General features: G+C 47.7%; 1 protein-coding gene across 1 annotated transcript in view; it reads right to left on the bottom strand.

The window, feature by feature from the left end:
- Positions 1-226: 226 nt before the first annotated feature.
- The window catches only part of CDK5RAP1 (CDK5RAP1 mitochondrial tRNA methylthiotransferase), a 37,537-nt gene continuing 15,270 nt past the window's right edge, over positions 227-22,493 (bottom strand). The window contains exons 8-14 of the mRNA XM_075563778.1: positions 20,227-20,457; positions 15,088-15,185; positions 12,525-12,580; positions 11,130-11,260; positions 5,842-5,991; positions 3,640-3,780; positions 227-481 (exon numbers count right to left, since the gene is read on the bottom strand). Of these exons, the coding sequence (XP_075419893.1) occupies positions 371-481; positions 3,640-3,780; positions 5,842-5,991; positions 11,130-11,260; positions 12,525-12,580; positions 15,088-15,185; positions 20,227-20,457 (918 nt within the window). The 3' untranslated portion in view covers positions 227-370. The remainder of the gene's footprint in view (positions 482-3,639; positions 3,781-5,841; positions 5,992-11,129; positions 11,261-12,524; positions 12,581-15,087; positions 15,186-20,226; positions 20,458-22,493) is intronic.

Below are 22,493 nucleotides of genomic sequence, written 5' to 3'. Positions count from 1 at the left end.
ACGGTGTTAAACCAAATGTCAGACAGATCTAGAGTCGCTTCCCCCCCCTCCCCATCATGCCTCCCTCTTATCTCTAGCTCCTTGGGGCCCAGGAGGAAAACTGAGATTAGCAGTCTATAGACTGTGAAACACACACAATTCCAAGACTTTAAGGACCAACTCCAGCCTAACATCAACCAAGGCAAGACTTGAGTCAACAAAGTGAAACCAAGGGGGCTGCTTCAGGTTAAGTAAATCTCATGATTTAATGGTGGTTCAGAGCAGCAAGGAGATGCGTTTTCCACGGACATGTTGGTGCTTCACCATTTGCAACTTCGCTCCAAAGCTTCACCACCTGCCATCCTCTTCCTGCTGGGAAGAACTGCCCAGGTCAACTCTGAAGGCCTGCCGCTCGGGCCGGCAGCACGCAGGCAGAGGAGTCCTTCAGCGTGGTCCGGCAGAGAGCACGCCCTTTGAGGGTCTGAGAGCTGGCAGAGGAGATCTGAAAGAAATCAGCTACAGGTGAGGGAAAGCAGGCCGCCCGCAGGCCACCCACAGGGCTCTGATGGCGAGGGCAGATGACGACCGCACGGTCCCTGCGTGCCCTCAATCCTGGGAGAGAGAAGTAACGTCGATGCAAACCACGGAAGTTGTCAAAAACGGGGCAGTCCCCTAACAGCCTCTCTTCTCTCGAGAAATAGCTACTCCCTCAACTCCCACTGTGGGACAGCCTCAGCCAAGCCATTTTCATTTAAAAGTCATACAAGCAGTGGGGTGGGGAAGTTCCTGTAAACGACTCAGATGCTTGGAAAAATCAAACTTAGTAACATTTGTTTGAGCACAAAGGCGCTAGAGGACATAATGACCAGAAACTTACAGATAAGGTGCCCGGAATGTTCAGGACATTGTGATCAGAAACTTACAGATAAAGTTCCCGAAATGTTCAGCTAAAGGCTAACCGCAAGGTCTACTTCTGTTCCTGCTTGCTTGGACGTGCAGCTGCAAAGCCCCATTGTTTACCCCTCCCTATAAAACCCACGTCTATGAGCGAGCGATCGGGCCACCCTCTCTCCTCAGAGGGCTGCTCCCTGCGCAGGTCCTTTTTCTCCTTTCTGTCCCCCTTGAATAAGCTGTATTGCTTTTTACCAGAATCTGAGTTGTTCTTGTCCAATGCATGTACAACACCACCATCAGCTGCAAGTATAAATGGCCCTCCTAAGAGGGGAGCTGTAACAGAGGCTGAGTCAAGCAGTCATCCCTTAGAACATGGGTCCTCAAACTTTTTAAACAGGGGGCCAGTTCACTGTCCTTCAGACCCGTTGGAGGGCCGGACTAGAGTTAAAAAAAACACACAACTATGAACAAATTCCTGTGCACACTGCACATATCTTATTTTGAAGTAAAAAAAAAAAGAGTCAAAAACACCCAGTGAACAGGATAAATGTCCTTGGTGGGCCGCATGTGGCCCGTGGGCCATAGTCTGAGGACCCCTGTCCTTAGGATATTTATGGTCAACATGTCGTGAGAAGGGTCTCTCTCCTCTCTGAGAGCTGAAAAGACTTGACTGTAAAGTTTCAGTCGTCGGAGCTCTTACCATGACAGCAAGCTAGTCCATTAAAAACGACGGTGGGCTTCAAAAACTTCATGGGGAAATTCCTTTCAATATCTTTTAATGCTACTTACCCACGAATTCTTTGAAAGTACACAGTACTAGGTACTGACAGCGGGTCACCCACTGCCCTAGGCGCTGGACAGAGAGGAGCACAACCTATTTTCCCTGCCCTCAGAAGAGAAGACGACCCATCAATGCATAACAAACCAACCCAAAAGACGGTTTCAAGGACTGACCATAAAATGGGCTGGCGTGGCAAGCCAAGTTGGCAAGGGGTGGATTGAGTTAAAGTTTATTGTGCAACCTGGCCGATAAACACATGCGGGGTTAACTGAAGGGCAGAGGGATAAATGGCTCTGTAAGCCTCGCCTTTGTTGTTCTCGGGTCTCTTGCCTTGTGATGGTCGAAGCCGGGTACAGCTGCCTTAGCCAGTTCCCTGCTTCTGCTGGCAAGGCTCACTTCCTGCAAGACATCCCTGAGAAGCCACATGGACCTACCCCGATGCAGCCCTGGGTGCTGGAGCAGCTGTGTGGAGACCCCTGACAGTGTGGAGATGCTCACGCTGAGATGCTTACACATTCGCTGACTTGGCTTTCCTCCAGCAGTCAGCATCATTATGTGTGTTTCGTAAGATGGAAGAAGAGTTTATGGATTGGTGTTGAACATATGGGCTTGGGCAGCAATGGGTTGGGATGTTTTCTTGATGTGCACTTACCCTACATATAAAACTCTCTTATACATATGAGTTTCTGTGGAGTTGTTTCTCTAAAGTACCCAGACTAACACAGTGATTATGGGAATTAATCTGGTAACATAATTAAGGTAACATAATCTGTTGTCCATCTGAGACTTGAGTGAAGGGATGGAGTTTAGCCTATCAATCAGGTTACACAGTTTGAAGACCTCATTTGGAGGCACTAAGATCAATAGCTCACTGGAGGTAGAGCACAGGTTCACTTCCTTCAAGACATTTCTGTTGACAAGCCACATGGAGACAGGCTGACGGGAGCCAGAGCCTTAGAGCTGGAGGAGCCACAGGGAGACCCACGCCTGTGCTGAGACGCTTCTCCCACCATTGGATCCATAAGACTTTCCACCCACTGGCCTAGGATCTTCCTGTATTCGGCATCATTGCATGGCTGTATGAGTCTAATGAGGAATCCATGGACTAGTATCAACATGTGGGGTAATCACAGACTTATGGACTTGATCTGGATGGGACTAGGCTAGGATGTTTTCTCAATATACAATTGCTCTTATATAAAACTCTCTTATACACATATGAATGTCTATGAATTTGTTTCTTTAGTCTACCCAGACTAACACAGTGACAGATACCATAATGTGCTTCCAGGTGATTATCAATTCATTTGAAAATCACTTGAACATAGGGGCTCGGTTTCCTGGGATTACACCCAGAGCTCCATATGGGCCCACATGACGTGGCCATAGGTACAATTAGATGGCCAAGCTCGTCTCTCTTTGGCAAGTCCATGGGCCTGCCTACCTCATCAGCACCCGCTCTGCAGCTTCGTCTGAGGCCAAGTCGGGAGAGGAAGATGGCTACACTCAATCTGTAAAGCGTGTGAGAAGTAGCAGAGGGATGGGGGAGCAATCAGGAGCGAGAGGAGGCAGAATGCCCTCGGTGAGGGGGAGGAGGAGCAGGGAAGGCCACCGTCCATCAGCTAGCCCTGCACCCCCAGAGCGGGGCCCAGGGAGCTGGCCTGTGCAAGCTGGACTCGGACTTCACCGAGAGAGAGCGTGGCGGATTTCTGACCGAGGCCACTGTCAACTACTTCAAAATCGCCTACTTGTCCAGGCACTCCAGCCTCATCAATTCCCACAAAGACCACTTCCAGGGCAGGAAAGAGAAAGAAACACGAGTTCTAAGCAGTCTAAAGTCCAAGCCAAGGTATCCTGTTATACTCATTGAGAAAAGGGATTTTTGCTTACTATCATCTCTGAGAGAAATGTCACATGTCTTCCAAAGGATCCAGCCCAACTCTCATTTTCATGGTGTAAGCCTAAAGCCCCACAGGACGCCTTACCTTCACCAGGACGTAGTCCCCAGGCTGAGCTCTGATCCTAGCAGCAGGGTCAGCAGCGTCCTCCAGCTCTGTGTCGGGGAAGATCACCTTAAGGTTGCCATCATTGCGGCCACACAGGTCAGTGGCAGAGCGCTTACTGAACTGCAGAAAGAACCAAGAAGGGTCCTTGACACAGATTCTTAAGGGGAAACGGCACTACGTCTTTGGTCTACTAGGCACCAGACACTGCCGGGAACTTGGCATCTTCTACCTCTGAACGCGAGTACCGAACTTTCTCAAGGGACTCCTCTTTGGCTCCTTGCTTTCCTCTGTTCCGCTCTGCGGTCCACAGCCTTAGTGATCCTTCCAACAGCTAAGCCGAATAGGTCAAAGCTCCCTCCCTACTCAGATTAAAAATGAATAACCTTAAAATGGCCTGTGAGGCTCTCAGGGATCTGGGGCCCCCTACCTCTCTGAATGTGTCTTCTGCTGTCTCCGCCTCACTCTGTTCCTGCCACACTTGCCTCTCTTGTTCTTCCAACATTCCAAGTTTGCTCTTGCCTTTAATCTTTGAACTTGCTATTTCCTCTGTTTGAGCACCTCTTTCCCTACACACGTCCTGGTTCCTCCTCTTCCTTCCTTCAGGGTGCTCCTCAAACATTCCCCCTCGGTAGTCGGCCCCAGCACAGATGTCAGCTGCTAAGAAACCACCAAGGCGCCCCTATGAAAACCAGCCTCCAAGATGAGCCCGATGACCCTGCTGCAGGGACCGCACACCCTTGCACAGTACCAGCCCATATGGAATGAAAGATCACCTCTGTGACCCTCAGAGCAATGCAAAGGTGATGAGACAGCACTGCAGAGATGAAGTCAAGAGCAACGCTGCTTCAGCTTCCTCGGGAGCGGCCACGTGCACTCAGCGCAGCGGAGGGCCCTGAGGTGGCCCTCCGGGGAAACCCACACCACCGCTTCTCCACCACTCTGCTGGCCGCTCTGCTCAAGCTCCTCTCAGTATGGTGGACTTTACAGGATGGGTGCCAGGGGCAAGGCTTCCTGGGGGTCAGCTTAGAGACTGACTGTCACAGGGAGAGAAGAACACAGGGCTGCCCGGAGGTCATTTCACTTTTGACCAGTGATCGAGACCTGTGACAGTGATAGTGTTGACGCCTGACAACAGCCATGTGCGGGAGCTTGAAAGCCCATCTTTCCACTCCCTGTGCTCTTTTTTCCTCTTTAGCACTTCACACTTTCTAATATGAGGTTCTCTCATACACATATATTCTCAAGATGGAGTGGCAAGAACCAGATTTACAGTCCAGTCTTAAGTAACTAGGAAACAGTACAACATAAAGAAATAAGTGTCTTCAGGTATTGGAAAACCGACTGCGCGAGACCGTGCTTCCTTGGGAGAGAGGGAAGAAATGAGGCAAGCCCTCCAAATGCCCGTGTGTGTGCGCTGCCCGAAGCACAGCCCAGCAGGAGCACGCTGAGCGAGCTCCCGAACTGAAGGGGAAGTCTGGGCAGTGCCGTAGAGAGGAAAGAGCAAGGCCCTGCGACTGCACTACCTTAGAGAAACATAATCAGGTAAGATTTTAAGAGACCCTCTACTCTACAGCTCTTCGGTAAGCCTCATTTCCTCCTATCCCGAGGTCACGGCTGGTCTGACAGCACAGCGGGGCACAGCCCACAGAGAGCAACATCCCATGGCCAGGGCTGAGCTGGCTCAAAGATGAGGACCCAGAGTTATGACCTATGACCCTCTGGGCAGTCCAGGAGAAGTCCCAGGACAGGGCATTCCTTTCCCAGCAGAACTGTTACCGCACTGGACGGGTCTCTCCCTCACAAGAACAGGAAATGAGGAGAATCAGGTGCAGCTTCTTCCACCCATTACCACTCCCCACACAGAAAAGCAAAAGGAAGCTCTTTTTTAAAATAATAACTCTACTACGTGATCTCACTGGAGGCTCTGGATATAGGAGAAATCAATATTACTTCTAGATAATCGCAGTACGCAGAGACACTGAATTTAAAAGGACATCACCATTTTCAATCTTTCCAAAATAATTATATAGTTTGGGATAAACCTAGCAAAAATAGATGCAAGACTTCCATGTTGAAAACTATCAAGGGCTGATAAAAGAAATCAAAGCTCCACATAAATGGAAAGACATACTGTGTCCCACAAATATATCTTTACACAGGTGTGAACGCGTATGGTCTCACCCCCTCCACCAGCACCAGCTGGGCAGAGCCCACGGCAGTCTCATTGGCTTTCGTTGCTTCCTCTCGGCAAACGGTGATGAGCTCCTCCAAGCGCCGTAACTTGACCTTCTCTGGGACATCATCCTGCAGTCTGTGATATGCCCGGGTCTTCTGTTAGAATGTAAAAAGGGAAACGGAGGTCACCCAGGACTTGCAGAACCCATCCTTGACACACAGGGAGGACAGGCTCACTATGGACTGAGCTCTGAGGCACACCCCGCGGGTTCCCTGACTCTGGGAGAGTTCACAGAAAAAAAGAGAAAGACGGTAGACTGAAGTCACATTTTCACAAGGCTTCGATTCCAAACCCAGCGCATGGAATGAAACTCAGACTTAACATGACTCTTGGTATTGATGAGATGGTGGCGTCTATGTATATGTTCAATGGCTCATGTAGTCCAGCACTGTTTATAAAGATGGAAAATACAAAACCAGTATCCACAGGTCATGATTTCAGTTCTACAAGGGAACACTATGACACTGTCCACTCTCCCCACTGACATGACTGCTCTCCAAGTGGAACTGAAATGAACAAGGTGCACATCAAAACGTTCAATGCACATACAAATCTGTTCACAGACACATGAAATATCTGTTAAAGGTTATACAAAAGTTGCTTCTTAAGAACATGTGGCATTAAGGAAAGGACCTAAGAAAACAGGAAATATGAAAAGGAAGACTTATGTCTCACATAGGCCACTCTGACCTTTGGGGTCTTAAGTCATGAGCGTGCATCACCACGCCCAAAAGGCAATGGACTCTTCTAACACCTTACACACCCAATCCCGCAGTGTGTGTGCTATCTAGACACCGTTGTGTACATGAGCTCTTTGTCACTGCGGCTGGGGAACCGCTGGCCAAGACCAGACGTGCATTAAAGAAAAGTCTAAACGCACGCATGGACATTCAAGCCAATGGGCCTCTGAGAGAACTTCCGAATCCACAGAGGAAAGTGGAGAACGGTCAGGAATTCCACCATGCTTGCAGGGTTTATTCCATCCCACTCCTTAATATCAACGCTAAGAACACCACCTCGGGGAGGAAGAGAGTGCAGCACATCCTGGCCCACCGGGCCTGGAAGACGATATCCCCGCTCTGAACAGCCAATGCAGAGTGGACCATATGGCTGATCCCACTATGAGACATGACGTTCCTCACTGGCCCAGGGCCCTATGGGGTTCAACACTGGAAACTCAGTGTCGGGATTGGCCCAGACTGAACCCGCGACACCGAGGCAAAACACTAAAGGCGTGCAGCAGAGCAATGGGAGGGAGCAGAGCTGGGAGCTCCCGAGGGAGTACAAAGGACAGACTCTGGGGCCAGAGCATGGCACCCCATCGGACTTGAGTGGAGGACACACCTAGAGTTCAAAAATCAGACACTGATCTATTTACAGGTTTTTCTTTCTTTTTAAATTTTTTTCTTTTAATTAATTTATTCTTTTATGGGTCATTGGTTTTCTTTTTTGTCATTGCTGTGTTCTCACTCGTCACCTGTCTTGCTATGCTGTGTTTTTTGGTGCACATTAATATCTCTACAGATCTATCTATATAAGATAGGCTGGATGAACAGTCTGGAGGAGAAAACCATGGGACCAATGGTTCCGGGGGGACATGGAGAGGGGGAGGCGGGGGTAAGGAGGTGGTGTTAACCAACCCAGGGACAGGGTAGCAACAAGTGAACCCAAATTAGTGGCAAGGAACATGTGAGAGGCCTGGTAGGGATTCAGCAAGGGCAAGGTAACCGAGAGAAATTACTGAAACCCAAATGAAGGCTGAGCATGATAGTGGGACAAGAGGAAAGTAAAAAGAAATAGAGGAAAGAACTAGGTGGCAAAGGGCATTTATAGAGGTCTAAATACAGACATGTGCATATGTAAATATATTTATATAGGACGGTGGAGAAATAGATCCATGTGCATATATTTAAAGGTTAAGTATTCAGGCAGCAGATGGACATTGGACCTCCACTCAAGTACTTACTCAATGCAAGAACATGTTCTATTAAACTGGCATTCCATGAGACATACCTTCCTGACATAATCACTGAAGACAAATGTGTGCATAAACAAATGTGGTGAAGAAAGCGGATGGTGCCCGGCTTTCAAAAGCTGTAGTGTCTGGGGTCTTAAAGGCTCGAAGGTAAACAAGCAGCCATCTAGCTCAGAAGCAACAAAGCCCACATGGAAGAAGCACACCAGCCTGTGCGATCACGAGGTGCTGAAGGGATCAGCAGAACAAAAAATATCTTACCATAGTGAACAACAGGGGGAGTGTGGAGTGGAGACCCAAAGCCCATCTGTAGGCCACTGGACATCCCCTTAAAGAAGGGTCTCAGGGAGGAGATGAGCCAGTCAGGGTGCAGGGTAGCAACGATGAAACATACAACTTTCCTCTATTTCTTAAATGCTTCCTCTCCCCCACTATCATGATCCCAATTCTACCTTACAAATCTAGCTAGACAAGAGGATGTACATTGGTACAGATAGCAACTGGAAACAGAGAATCCAGGACAGATAACTCCTTCAGGACCAGTGGTGAGAGTGGTGATGCCTGGAGGGTAGAGGGAATGTGGGGTGGAAAGGGGAAATCGATTACAAGAATATACGAATAACCTCCTCCCTAAGGGATGGACAACAGAGAAGTGGGCGACGGGAGACGTCGGACAGTGTAAGATATGACAAAATAATAATTTATGAATGATGAAGGGTTCATAAGGGAGGGGGTAATGGGGAGGGAGGGAGAAAAATGAGGAGCTGATATTAAGGGTTCAAGTAGAGGCCAATGTTTTGAGAATGATGATGGCAACAAATGTACAAATGTGCTTGACACAATGGATGGATGGATGGGTTGTGATAAGAGTTGCACGGGCTGCAATGAAAGGATTAAAAAGAAGAGCAGCAGCACCTCGGTCGTGCGCTTCCTGTGTGCAAGGCACTCTTGTGCGTGCTGGATGCAGTGTCTTATGTAACCCTCCAAACAGCCCCACAGGGTTGGCCTGTCTATTATTCCAAATCGAGTGGAAAATCAAGAACTTTGTGGAAAGCTTTTTTTTGTATTTTTAAGTTTTCTTGGCCCTTAATTCATACATCAAACAATGTAATGTCCAATCACACTAGGGAGAGCTATGAATCATCTCCAGCTGTCCTTCTTTCTCGCCCTCACTGTTAGCTCCCTACAGCTCCCCCTGCCAGGCCCCGGGGTCATTTTCCCCCTAGCAGTTTTATTGACACATAATTTACACACCACTCAGTTCAATCGTTCAATCATGTCAAGGAGAATCGTACAATCACTCACTGCAGCAATCTTCGAGCACTGCCCGCCCTCCCCAGGGTGAGTTGTGCGATCACAATCCATTCTAGTGTCCCTGCTCCTCTGCCTTCATCACTGACTCCTGGAATCCTCAGTAAGGCTTTCCTACGCCCACGTCCTCTTGTGATAGATTACCAATCCTAGCCCCACCTTGGAGGGGCTCTCTCTTAGGCTAAGGCAGCATTTGAAGGCTGGGTGTTTTGAGTGCACACCTGACTGTAGGGTGTGCATCCAGTCACCATCCTTGCTCCCTTGGGTGTGGTCTGCTCCAGCAAAGGCACGCCTCTGTGCACAACAAAAACCAAGCCAAGAACCCTCATTGCCATCCAGTCAATACCAATTCACAGCCACCCCATAGGACAGACCTAAAACTGCCCCGAGTCTCCAAGACTGTAGCCGTCTTTCTCCCACAGGGCGGCTGGTGGTTTCACAGACCAACAAGTAACTACTGCGTCACCAGACTCCATCTCAGAAGCAGAGAGAAGGGATTTCCAGGCCCATCAAGGAAGAACCACCAGCAGTGGACTACATTCAAGATCTCTGCCTCAAGGGGCAGAGGCCAAGCCCAGAGGTGGCAGAGGCTGTGGCACAGACACCAGGGAACAGAGCAAGGGAGTCATGCTAAGGCCAGCGGCTGAGGCAAGGGGCCCTGACACAGAACAGAGCAGCAGCACAGAGACTATGAGGCTTTGAGTGCAGCCGTGGATGAGCTCCTGGGCCATGGAGGAAGCAACAGGGACCAAGGGGCTGAGGACCAGAGAGCTGCTGGCTGAGAAGAGGTACTGCTGAGAACCAACCTTACTGCTGCCTGGTTCTGACTTGTGGTGACCTGTTAACTTCCCGAGTAAATCCTCCTAAGTGTGGGCTTTGTCTGCGTTCTGTGTGGCCCCTGCAATGAATTACTGAGCCCAGCAGCAAAAAAAAGTAGTGTGTTGGGGGATAAGTAACTGTGTCAGACTAAAGAACAAAGGATAGAAGCATGTCTGCCTCCACCTGGTGGCAACCGGCCTTGAGCAGATGTAGAGGTGGCTTCTCCTTCTCCCTGCTGAAGCTGGGGGAGGTCGGCTGTGGCCCCTACTCCTTTTCACACTTCACAATGACAGTCCACCTCCTGACTCCAGCACTAGTACATACATGGGATGTCATTGGGAAACAGTCAAACTGAACCCAACACCTCTGAATCTTCATGCCTAAAAATATATCTAAGAAAGGGGGTCACAAATGTAACCTTGACCTACATGCATACATACAAAGTGCACTTTAAAATAAATGAATTCCCTGGACAGACAGCAGGACCATGACACTGAGGTTAAGGTCACGGGTTCATTCATCTATCAGTCAGCTTTCTGATGCTCCGGGCCAGAGGGGCTCATCAAGCTGCAGCCCAGGCAGGGACACAGGCAACCTCATCCTGACCAGCACAAAACGGCAGCAGCCCGGCACCAGCCCCTATCGGCAGGGAATACATGTTACTCTCCCTCTGCCCTAACCACATGCTGCTTCCTTTCCCTGGCCATCTGTGCCATAAGGCAAACTCCACAATGAGGCCTTGGCCCGAGGACAGCCAGGTGAGCGATAGCTGAGGCTGGCCGGCTGGGAGGGTGGCAGGGGGCCTCGGTCAAGCACCTCGCTGCAAGAAAGTTCCGCATGGTGAGTGGGCTTCATGCCGTGTCATAAAGAGGAGTCCTCTCTCTCTCTCTCTCTCTCTCTCTCTCTCAACAGAAGCTCACTCTCAAATATCCTAAGGCAGAGGAATGTACACACAGGTCATCTCTTTTCATTTCAACTTGTCAGAGAGCAGCGCACAGGGTTAGGGAAAAAGGCGTGAACATCAGGATCCCCTGGCTCCTCAAGGAGTGCTCAGCCAACCACCCATGCCAGTGAGGGGTGATGCCCGTCCCAAGGGAGATGTCGCTCCTCTCCCATCCCGGAGCTCACCTGTCTCATGCTGTAGGCAAAGAGGAAGCCCGTGTTATACTGAACTTCCCGAAGTAAAGACACTGTCTGACGGTGATCTTCCTCCGTCTCGCCACAAAAGCCAGCAATGAAATCGCTGCTGAGGCTCACACCTGCCACGCAACAGAGAGGGAGTGAGTGGCTGCTCCTTGCCGCAGTGCTGTGGGTGCAGAGCGGGCAGCAGGTGTGTTGCTTCCCTCAAGCTGAGCTCACAGACCCGAGTAAAAGCGAATAGTCCCTACTGGGGGTGCGGGTGGGGTAGGAGCGTGGAGGGGGCGGCATGCTTAGCCACATTCCCACTTGGAAGTCTGCATGCTACTTAGTACACACAACGCTATTTTCATTTCAAATGCTGGATTTCAGGGCACACACAGTCATTCTCAAAGTGGTTCTCATTTTTATTAGGGAAACCCTTGCAGCGCCTCATACAAAGAAATGTACAGCCTTTGAATTCTGTTCCACTCAGTTTTCATGTAAGACAGTAAGTAGCAATAATTATCTGTTACTGAATCCTTATTAGAAGCCCCAAGGGCACAGTAGGTTAAGTGCTGGGCTAATCCCAAGGGCAGCAGTTCAAAGCCACCGGTCACTCTGCAGGGAAGGGAGGCTGCCTGCTCCCTGAGCCTCAGAAACGCCGTAGAGCACCTCTGCTGTCCTCTAAGGGCTCTAGGAAGTGGAACCAGTTGCCAGCCGTTGGTCTGGTTCGGGTGTGAGTACTTACTGTGGCTAGGTGCTGCTGAGCTAATTTTGACGATGGACTCTGCACTGCCCAGTCCTGCACCAGCCTCAATTGGCTGCTAAGTTGGAGCCCACTGTGACAGCTTCAGGTCCTCCCATTTTCACTGGACCTAGCCCCGACTCGACCAAATCCACCAGCTGCCCGTATAGCACCACTCTGAATCTGAATTCATGAGATAGTGGGGGACTTGGATATTGGGGGGACTGGGGGAGTTCCACATCAATACACCCACTCTTCACTTATCGGTGTGACTGGGTTTCACATACCAGTAGTTATGCAAACATCAGCATTATTGACAATGGAGGACTATTCAATCACACAACAGAGGATGACTACATCATTACATAAATGCCAACCACGGGGAACCGTGGCCCAGCCAAAGGGGCACAACTCGATCGCCGCAGACAGGGGGACTGTCGCTTCACACCTCAGCTTCACACTTCATTACTACCAAATGTACACAGTAAATGCACAAAACAGTGAAGACATAGATTTTTTTACTACTGCATGAATACAAAATGTTAGCTAACAAGATCGTCGATAAGTGAGGAGTAGATCCAGTATGGGTTCCATGAGAATTTTTAAATCTGTTCTAGGTTTTCCCAACTTTGATCAGAGAACAGGTTTCATAAATGTACCTGGAATAGACTCTCTGATGTGGTGAATCAACTCCATATAAGCTTCTCTTGAATATCTGCAACAAAGAACAAAAAGGAAAAGGCCTAAGTCAACTAAATGTCTTTTACCTGAATGATGTAAGAGAAGGTCAGAGTCCCTAAAAGAGTTGTTTTGTTTATTTTAATTGGGGGCTCTTATAGCTCTTATAACAATCCACACATTAATTTTATCAAGCACACTTGCACATATGTTGCCATCAACATTTTCAAATCATTTTCTTTCTATTTTAGCCCCTGGTATTAACTCCTCTTTTTTCCCTCTCTACCCCACCCTCTCACCCTCGTGAAGCCTTGATGAGTTATAAATTATTATTTTCATATTGTCTCCACTCACATTTAGTTGTTCGTCATCGCCCCCCAGGGGGGATTATATGTCTATCATTGCAATTCTTCCCCCCTTCCTCCCCCTGTAGCCCTCTACTTCTCCTTACACTCATGGTATCGTCACTCCCAATATTGTTCCTGAGGGGTTTCTCTGTCCTGGATTCCATGTGTTGAGAGCTCTTACCTGTACCAGTGTACATGCTCCGGTCTAGCCAGATTTCTAAGGTAGAACTGGGATCATGATAGTGGGGGGAGGGAGCATTAAAGAACTTGAGATATGCGATGTGTTTTGTCAGTGCTATACTGCACCCTGCCTGGCTCGTCCCTTCCTTGTGACCCTTCTGTGAGGGGATGTCCAATTACCTACAGATGGGCTTTGGGTCTCCACTCGGAGCCTCCTCATTTGCATCGCTATGATTATTTTGGGTCTTCTGATGCCTGATACCTGATCCCGTCGACACCTCACGATCACACAGGCTGGTGTGCTTCTTCCATGTGCTTCCCTGCAAGATGGCCACTTGTTTATCTTCAAGCCTTTTAAAACCCCAGACAGTATATCTTGTAATAGCCGGGCACCATCAGCCTTCTTCACCACATTTGCTTATGCACCCTTTTTGACTTCAGTGATAGCATAGGGAAGGTGAGCATCACAGAATGCCGAGCTATTAGAACAAAGTGTTCTTGCGTTGGGAGAGTACCTGAGTAGAGAGAGGCCCAATGTCCATCTGCTACCTTGATACTTACAGACAAATATGTTCATAGTCCTATATTAATACATCTACCAATATATTATATAAATATATTTACATCTATTATTACATTAATAAATGCTAACATATTTACACATATACATGCCTATATTTATACCTCTCAAAATGTCTTTTCCCTCCTAGTTCTTTCCTCTATTTCCTTTTACTTTCCTTCTGTACCACTATCATGTTCAGCCTTCATTTGGCTCGCTGTAATTTCTCTCAGTTCCATTGCACTTGATCAAACCCCACCAGACATTCTACACTCACCATCAATTTTTAGATCTCTTATTGTTCCCTGTCTCTGGATTTGTTGGCTCCCGCTTCCATTCCCTCACCTCCCCCTCTCCCTTGTTTCCCCGAAAGCATCGGTCCCCTTGTTTTCTCCTCGGGATTGTTTACTTTGCCTATCTTATATAGATAGACATGAAAAATAAGAAAAAAGGGGCCTATAAATAGTTCCAGGCCTGTCTGCTGACCTTTGTATACATTTTGGATCAAATCTTTTGATCCAAACTCTAAACTGTCATTTCATCTAGAGCCTATGAATTTTTAGTCCAAGTACACAAATTGTTTTCAACTGCCTTTTTCATTTAGTTGATGAATCAAAACAGACTGAAAGGGAAGAGCACCTCTAAGCCTTTGTTTGCGAAGTACTCGTTGCACCCAGCTTCCCACAGGTCATGCTCTGCCGTCAGTCTCTGTCGTGGCGATTCTTATTATGCCCAATGTCAGCAAGCACATGCAACTGTATTTAAATCGCAAGACGTAGAAACCTGAACGCTCAAGGTGAGAGGAGTAAACAGTGTGCCGCACACTAGGTGCTTAGGCTTAGGGGAGGAAATATACAAATATACGGGAAACAAAGGAAATGAGAAATCCAGTCTTTGGTCTGTGCTTATGAAGTGAACAGGAGCAAGATTCACCGTCCGGGAGTTTACTCAGAGAACGAAGACTAGAATGAACACTTTCTGAGAAGCTATTATGTGTTACACACTGTGCTAGGTTCTTAGTAGTACAGACAATGTTTGGTCATTAAGGAAACATGAAAAGGTACGGCATGCTCCTCTCCTCTTAAAAGTCTCACCACCTGGACAACAGAAAGTGGGTGAAGGGAGACATCGGACAGTGTACGATATGACAAAATAATTTATAAATTATCAAGGGTTCCAGCAAACGATCCCTGAACTAACTACAAGCTTTTCTCTTGTGAAAAAAAAATTATCAAGGGTTCATGAGGGAAGGGGGAGCAGGGCGGGAGGGTGGGAAATGAGGAGCTGATGCCAGAGGCTTCAGTGGAGAGCAAATGTTTTTAGAATGATGAGGCTAACAAGTGTACAAATGTGCTGTACACAATGGATGTATGTATGGATTGTGATCAGAGTTGTATGAGCCCCAATAAAATGATTTTTTTTAAAAAGATCGTCCAAAAGAGAAAAAAGAAATCTCACCCCCTCCGCATGGCCTCCAATATACGGCTGCTTCCACTCTGGGCTGGCAGATGGATCTGTTTACAGATGTTGTCTCTCTCATGGATCAGCTGCAGAACCTGAGCAAATAGAGCACTTTATGGATCATCAGAAACCTCACCAAAGAATCTCAGAGAAACAAAGGGCACTACTGCCATTTCTGATCCACATTTCCAAATAAGAGGCTGAGTAAAGCAAACGCACGAACTACTCAGATCCCTTCCTCTGTTCAAACCCCTCCTGTCTGTCACAGACCTTTCACCTAAGAACATCTCTGCTCTCCAAGAATGCAGGGAAGAAAGTAAACTGAACTTAAGACATGAGCTGCTTACAGACAGGACCAACGCATGGGTCAGAAAGCTGGTGGGCAAAATGGAATTTCTTTCACCTGACGTACAACCTTTACCAAGTGCTTTATCATTCATTGAGGAGCCCTGGTGGCACAACAATCATAGGTTGAGCTATTGACCTCAAGGTGAGAAGTTTGAAACCACCAGTCGCTCCGTGGGAGAAAGGTGGTACTTTCTACTCCTGTAAAGAGATCCAGTCTCGCAAACCCCCAGGCATGGTTCTACACTTGCTATAGGGTCACTGTGAGTTGGCATCAACTCAATGGCAGGGAGTTTAATTTTTGGTTTGATCATTCATTTACTTAACCACTACAAAGTGTCAAGACTACTCTGAAGGAACATTACATTGTGGAGATGCTTGTAGTTCTGTTGGTGAGTACGGTAGGTGAGGTAAGCTCACATCGGAAGGGATGCTAAACAATGACTGTAGAGAACCTAGCGGGACAATGGATCAGATTTTATGTACCTAAGTAGTCTCTACGAATACTTTTTAAAAGTCACTTTACTGGGGGCTCTTACAGTTCTTACATAAATACATTTTTACCGAACCTTCAGTTAACCATGCCATGGCTAAACAGCAATGATGACCTTGAACACTAACAGTGAAGTCTGGTTGAATGAACTGAGCCCTGCCCCAAAGGGGCCTGCACCCTAAGACAGAGGACTGAGGTATTCGGAAGAGAGAGAAGCAGGGAGTGGCTGCCCTGGGACTGCAGTGGTCACTGGGTGTTAGGGGAATGCTGGGCTCCGGGGGTGTCCAACAGAAAGGGACCCAGAGGCATCATATATTTAGTATTTCAATACCCACCTCGCAGTGACGTGACAGGCTTTGATCTGTTAGGTAGGGAACTGCCCATGGAAGAACTGATCCAGGGAGTTTCCACTGGCACCAAACCCCATCCGTAGGGTAACAGGGCTCCAGAGAATGGGAGCGCTAACTGTGCAGGGCAACAGCACCTGAGCTGTGGCTCAGGGTGGATCTGTGTTCACATCGACTCCTCATCCTGACAGTGTCCAGAGTGCCATGCAGATACTCCAGGGGGATGATGGGCAATGTTGTCTTTTTGTTTATACGGGTTTCTGTTTCCCTGCCTTTAGCTTGGTTTTTTTGTTTTGTTTTTCTGTTTGTGTAGTTGGTCCTATGGGGGTTTTATCATAAGATGGTCACCAAGGTAAATCTCAGTCATGCATATTCCATGGACAAGCAGATGGATTCTGCACTCCTATTTAACTCTAGCCCCAATCCAAGAAGAGTAAGTTCTGATAATAGTCACCTTCATGAAATGACCACTAAAAATAAGGGTGCTAGAGCAAAGTGTGAGGAAGAGAGCAGATGTGTCCGAATACCAACCGGAATAGAGTCTGAGGTCTTAAAGGTTTGTGTTTCAAGCCATCTAAACGAGGAATCAAGCAAAGTCCACAAAGATAAAGAACAGCAGCTTGTGTGATCCAAAGATAAAAACAACAAACTTCAAATACAGCAAAGGGAAAAGTATCAGAGCTAAAATTGTGAACACCCAATTTGTGGAAGGCTGTGGAGGCCAGTGGGAGCCCAACCCGCCTGCAGAGCATCTAGTCAGACTGAGCTGCTGACAGATCCCCGCAAGCGAGCCACAGGCAAAGGTCTGGAACAGCCTTCCTATCAAACACAGATCACTGTAATCCTGACTATGCTGGATCAAACTGGATACTCAGTCAGTTGACCTCCCTCTAGACCAGCGGCTCTCAACTTGTGGGTCTCGGCCCCTTTGGGGGTTGAACGATTCATAACAGTAGCAAAATTACAGTTAGGAAGTAGCAACAAAAATAATTTTATGGTTGGTTCCACAACATGAGGAACTGTACTGCTCTAGACCCAACCTGAATTTGTTCTAGATGCAAGGACCTCTTGCTTGTTCCAAGGCAAAATTTCCTTCCTTGGATTTTTAAATATTGATGGAGGTCTTTTCTTTCTTGCTCATTGTTAGTATTTATACCTTTATATTACTGTTGTTTTATCATTACCACCTCATTTGGTTTTTGTTCTTTATTATTTCTGTTGGGTTAACCAGTTTGTGAAGCACAGGCGTGACCGCATGGAGATAACACACACACAGATCTGTAGGGGATGTAGGGGTGGGTAGATGAGGGGACTTCAGGGGTAAAGAATGAAGGCGGGAGGGGGAGGGAGCACTAGAACTGAATGTGATTACACAACTTATTTTAAAGGTGATTTAATCAAGGGGAAAATGTTCTGAAGTTGATTGTGATAAGGACTGGACAGCTCTCCTTGACACCACCGAATGATTGAATTGTATGATGCGAATTATGTGCCAATAAAACTGGGTAAAGAAAGAGACTCCTCTGAGACCCTGGGAATTACAAAGATGAATGATAATGCCTTCCCCTGAAGCTCATCCAACCAGGAACCTGGCTACATTTCCTTCAAGAAATAACCCCAAAGGAAATAGCAGATCCCAAAGAGGACAGGAGGCCAAGAAGTCAGAAACCAAACCTAGAATGTCTTCCTTCTGAATGCCACTAAGGAGGCAGGAACATCAGCCATCTACAAGGCCTGAGGCCTAATCTGGTCAAGTTTAAAATCTGTCCCTCCAGATTCCTTAGCCCTCACACCTAAACAGCGGTCTGAGCGGCTGAAAGAAAAAAGGAGGAAAGTGAAACTGAAATGGACTTGGAGTCTCGTGACAAACAAGTTCACTCCAAACAAGAACAAAAAAAAGTTTAAAATTTGTATTTAAATTCTTACTTCGTTTTCCATTAAAAATATATTACGTGCACATATTTATATCAAAAATGTAAAGCAAATTTTATTTACAAGGTATTTGGAAACTGGTATGTAAAGTCACACAGTAATGCTTGAGTATGGAGAAAGTTCAGGCTCTCCGCTCCCCAATTTAAAAATACCCCACTGACAACAGCATTAAAAATATAAAACACTCGTGAATAATCTACACCAAAGCTATACAAGGCCTCCAGGTTGAAAACTATACAATGTTACTGTTGCGTCAACTTGGGTGGGTCAAGATTTGAAATGGTTTCACAGTTGAGGCCTGGTAAATGCCCCACAATGTGACCCAACACAACGTAATCTACTCCAGGAGGGGATCTGCCGTGAGCAGCCAAGCAGCTATGAAAAGCTTACAGTGGGATGAACACCCTTAGCTCAGGTCACAGCACTGGTGCAGCGGAAAGGAAGTTTCTTCAGGGCTAAGGCCTACTTCCCAAGTGGAGGCTGGAAAGGCGGGGCGTGCTCTATGTTCGGTCTGAACACTGCAACTGGCACTGCAAGAGCCCGCCACGTTGCCTGCGGATCCTGGGAGTTGTCAGCAGCCTGCCCTCTAGTTTGCCAACTTGGAGCCATTCACCTCACCAGTCAGAAGTCTGACTGCTGGCCTGAGATTCACGCTCCTCTGCAGCCCGTGCTGATCTTGAGTCCATCAGCCACAAAGCTACCCCAGCAAGGAGAAGCCTCTCCAGCTGAACACTGGACCTCAGATGTGGAATCTGCTTGGAGTCAGAGAGCTTCTACAACCGTGTGAGCCATTTTCTTGATATAAGCGCACGCGCGCGCGCGCACACACACACACACACACACACACATCTGATAAGGGATCTGTCTACAGAATCTTTTACTACTCAAGAAGACACACAGTCCAGAGGGGAAAGCTAAGAGTAGTGAGAAAAAAACTTAAGGCATTTCACCCAAACCAAAAAAACTGCCAAAAAAGAGGGGAGAAGGGGGAGGCTTCCCTGGTAGAGTATCTTGAATACACTGTTTCTAGTTCACAATCCTAAACAGATCATTATTAACCCCGTTTTACAGAGGAAGATGACAAAGGAAGTCACACTGGCTGAGATAGGTAGGTTTATTGTGCCAACCTGGCCAATAAACACATGTGGGAGTAATAAGGTTGAAGTTTAGTTGAAGGGCAGGGAGATAAATGGCTCAGCAAGCCTTGCCTTTTTATCTCTTGCTCTCTGATGATCAGACCAGTTTGCGACTACCTTTAGCTAGTTCTCTGCCTCAACTTGTGAGCTACATTACCTGTGGGACACCCAACCCGTGGACCTTGTCGCTATAGTTTGAGGTTCCTTCAAGACCTGCTTCCCCACAATGCTCATGTATACATCACTTGAGCTGGGGACTGTCAGACCCTGCCATCTGGCTGACTGTTGGTGACCTGTCCTGCTACTTGCTGCCTGTGGCTGGACTGCTTGTATTGCTCTACAGAAGACTCAGCTGTCTGCTTCCTTGACTTCCACCCAGCAGTTGAAGGACTGCTAGTGTATCAACTGTCTCACAGAAGTGAGCTTCACTGAGCCATCTGTACTCTCTGTGGACTAAATAGCTGTTTGTTCCTTATGTTGTGTGTGTGTGTGTGTGTGTGTGTGTATGTATATATATATATATATTAAATGGTAAATGTCCTGGTGTTTCTCTTAGAGAACCCTGTCCAACACTCTGGCAAAGTAGTGGACGAGCTGAGCTCCATAGTGCCTCCCTCCCCAGCCTCCCTCCACCACTCGCTCACAGCTGCTACCTGGTGATCAAAATTCTCTGCACAGCCCCCTGGGCCCCCAGGGGGCCTTAAACCCCACCCCCACCCCCTATCCCATCCACACAGACAGACCTGCAATCTTTCCAGAGGTCGACAGAACAGTTCACCACAGGACCCCCGGAGCAGAAGTCAAGGTCTGTGTTGCCTCCCTACTCTGGCTTGCTTAAAGAGACTGATGTTGGATTCTCCCACTCAACTGGCATGCCATTTACCTCATCAGGAAAGTCCTTGGGGTGGGGAGAGGTGAAACGGATCCTCATTTCTGGATCTACTCTGGAGACATGATCCAAAAGGTGAGCAAAACGTAGGCCTCCTTGCTTGGTTTTATAGTTGGTGGTGAAGCCACGGCTGAGGTTGGTAGATGTGGTATTGTTGAACTGGACCTCGGAATTGTCCCGAAAACTATTAACGTTCTGACCCAGGAGTGTCACTTCCTTCAGCCCCTGAAAAAGGAGCAAAGAAAAACACTGGAGATGGCTGTGAAGGATTGCTGGTAACGGCTCTGGAACACACTGGACCATGAGAGTGCAGTGGGGGCGGAAGCGAATGCACAAGCCAAGTACACAAGGAGAGAGAAGTGACAGGGGTCCAAGTCCACACCAGCTTGTCGGCCCACAGAAACCAGCTGCAGGAGGGTGAGACACCAGAGGCCAGGGACACTGGTACAAGTTAACGGTGGGCGCTGCCTAGACCTTCTGTCTCAATGTAGCCAGAAATCCCATCGCTCTTCAATAACCCCCTCACCTTACTCACATCAAATCGGTCCATTCTAAACCTATATACAACCTTCTGAATTCGTTCTGGTCTCACGGCCGAGTACAATAAAGGTTCAATAAATCTCTTCTTCTGTCAGAGCTAAAGATTTTTTTTAAATAAATAAAAAGCACCTTCACTCCAAATCACTAATTTAGAAATTAATTGAGTCTACCAAGAGACATCCATATCTATGTTTTGTCTTTAAACCAAGAATTTCACACCCAAGCATCTTGCCTAAGGAACTGAATTTCAGACAAGAGCCTCTTGTAACAAACCAGCATCAAAACATTCTCTAAATAGCAAAGCACTGCACGCAATGTTCAGTACTAACAGTTCAATCATGACATTCTGTCAGTTGAAGCGATATAATCGTGACTGCAGAAGAATTCTTGCCAAATACCTCCCCTAAATCCAATCAAGCTTCCAGTTTACAGGAATGCAGAAGCCTGAGATGACAGCACAGGCAATCAGAGCAGCACAAGATGTGCAACATCCCAGGGAGCCCTCCCCTTATCTCAGAAGGTCCACGTGTCTGTTTAACAGGCAGTGAACTCCCCATCGGAGCAAAGGAGGAGGAAGAAATCAAAGACCCATGGAAACAATGCGTCTGATGGACAGATGGCCATGACCCTGACACCTGATGAATTAGACAGTGCTCACTGCCCACACCATGACCAACTCCTCAGAAAGGGGTCGCCTGTTCTCAGGCAGACGGTCTCAGGCAGACGGTAGTAGACCGGTCTCTACGGGGCGCAGTAGCACTAGGGAGGTGTTATGCATGTGTTCTGTGAACTCATCAACCTTATGAGATCAAAAGGGAAGCACTGAGCCAAGAACACAGTTCAGAAGGGTTTGTCTGGGCACATTAGGTCCTGGATAGAGTGGAAGAAAAACGTGGAGCAAGTAACCCAAAATCCTAAAAGGGAATCAAGCTTCCTGGCCAGAAAGAGACTGGTGGGACCCCCAAGACTGTGGCCCTTCGTCATCCTTCAGGCCTAGAACTTAACTCACCCCTGAGCTAAAATCATCAACCTTTTAAGATCAAAAGAGCAGCAAAGTTTACCCAAGGATGGAGTGCCGGGTTAGGAAAGGCGGAGGAACAGAAAGAGAAAACACAGAGAAGAAGTGGGATAAATGATGGGGCATTAAGTAAAAATTATATAATTCTTCTTGATATGAACTATTGAATTGGATATGTACATCATGTGCCAACAAAACTGTTTGTTAAACATTATGATACGTTAAGGGGATTGCAACGGATTGACCTGAAACAACCTAAAGAAGTGAGGTTTGGCGCTCTTACAGTGGGGAGGGAGAGTGCTCTTCAAAGGGGAGGGGGCAGAAAAAGCGGCTGTGAGCACCCAGAGACCAAATTGGGAAACAATGTGGGGATGGGAGAGGAGAAAGCACCGCCAGGAGACCACAACAGAAGGAAAGCGCCACGTCCCACTAGTGTCCCCTTGTGCAGAGCTGGAAGGTTTCCGACAGTCCTCTAGGATCCATGACAGTGAGGAGGAAAAGGAGTCCCTGCCCCGCCCTGGCCCAAGTCCAACTCACTATGTGGGAAACAAGCTGTGTCCCCCCAAATATATGCCAAACTGCCAAACTTAGCTGCTTGCGAATGACTATACACTTGGAGATCATCAGGAGTAGATCAGGGGTCATTCTCCCTAAGAGCTATCAGCCATCTAGAGCAAGCTGACACCACTGTTTATCCCACAAC

Source organism: Tenrec ecaudatus, chromosome 12 (genome assembly GCF_050624435.1).
Source record: "Tenrec ecaudatus isolate mTenEca1 chromosome 12, mTenEca1.hap1, whole genome shotgun sequence".
Taxonomy (NCBI): domain Eukaryota; kingdom Metazoa; phylum Chordata; class Mammalia; order Afrosoricida; family Tenrecidae; genus Tenrec; species Tenrec ecaudatus.
Note: the sequence above shows the minus strand (reverse complement) of the source record. Positions and strands in the feature narration are given on the sequence as shown.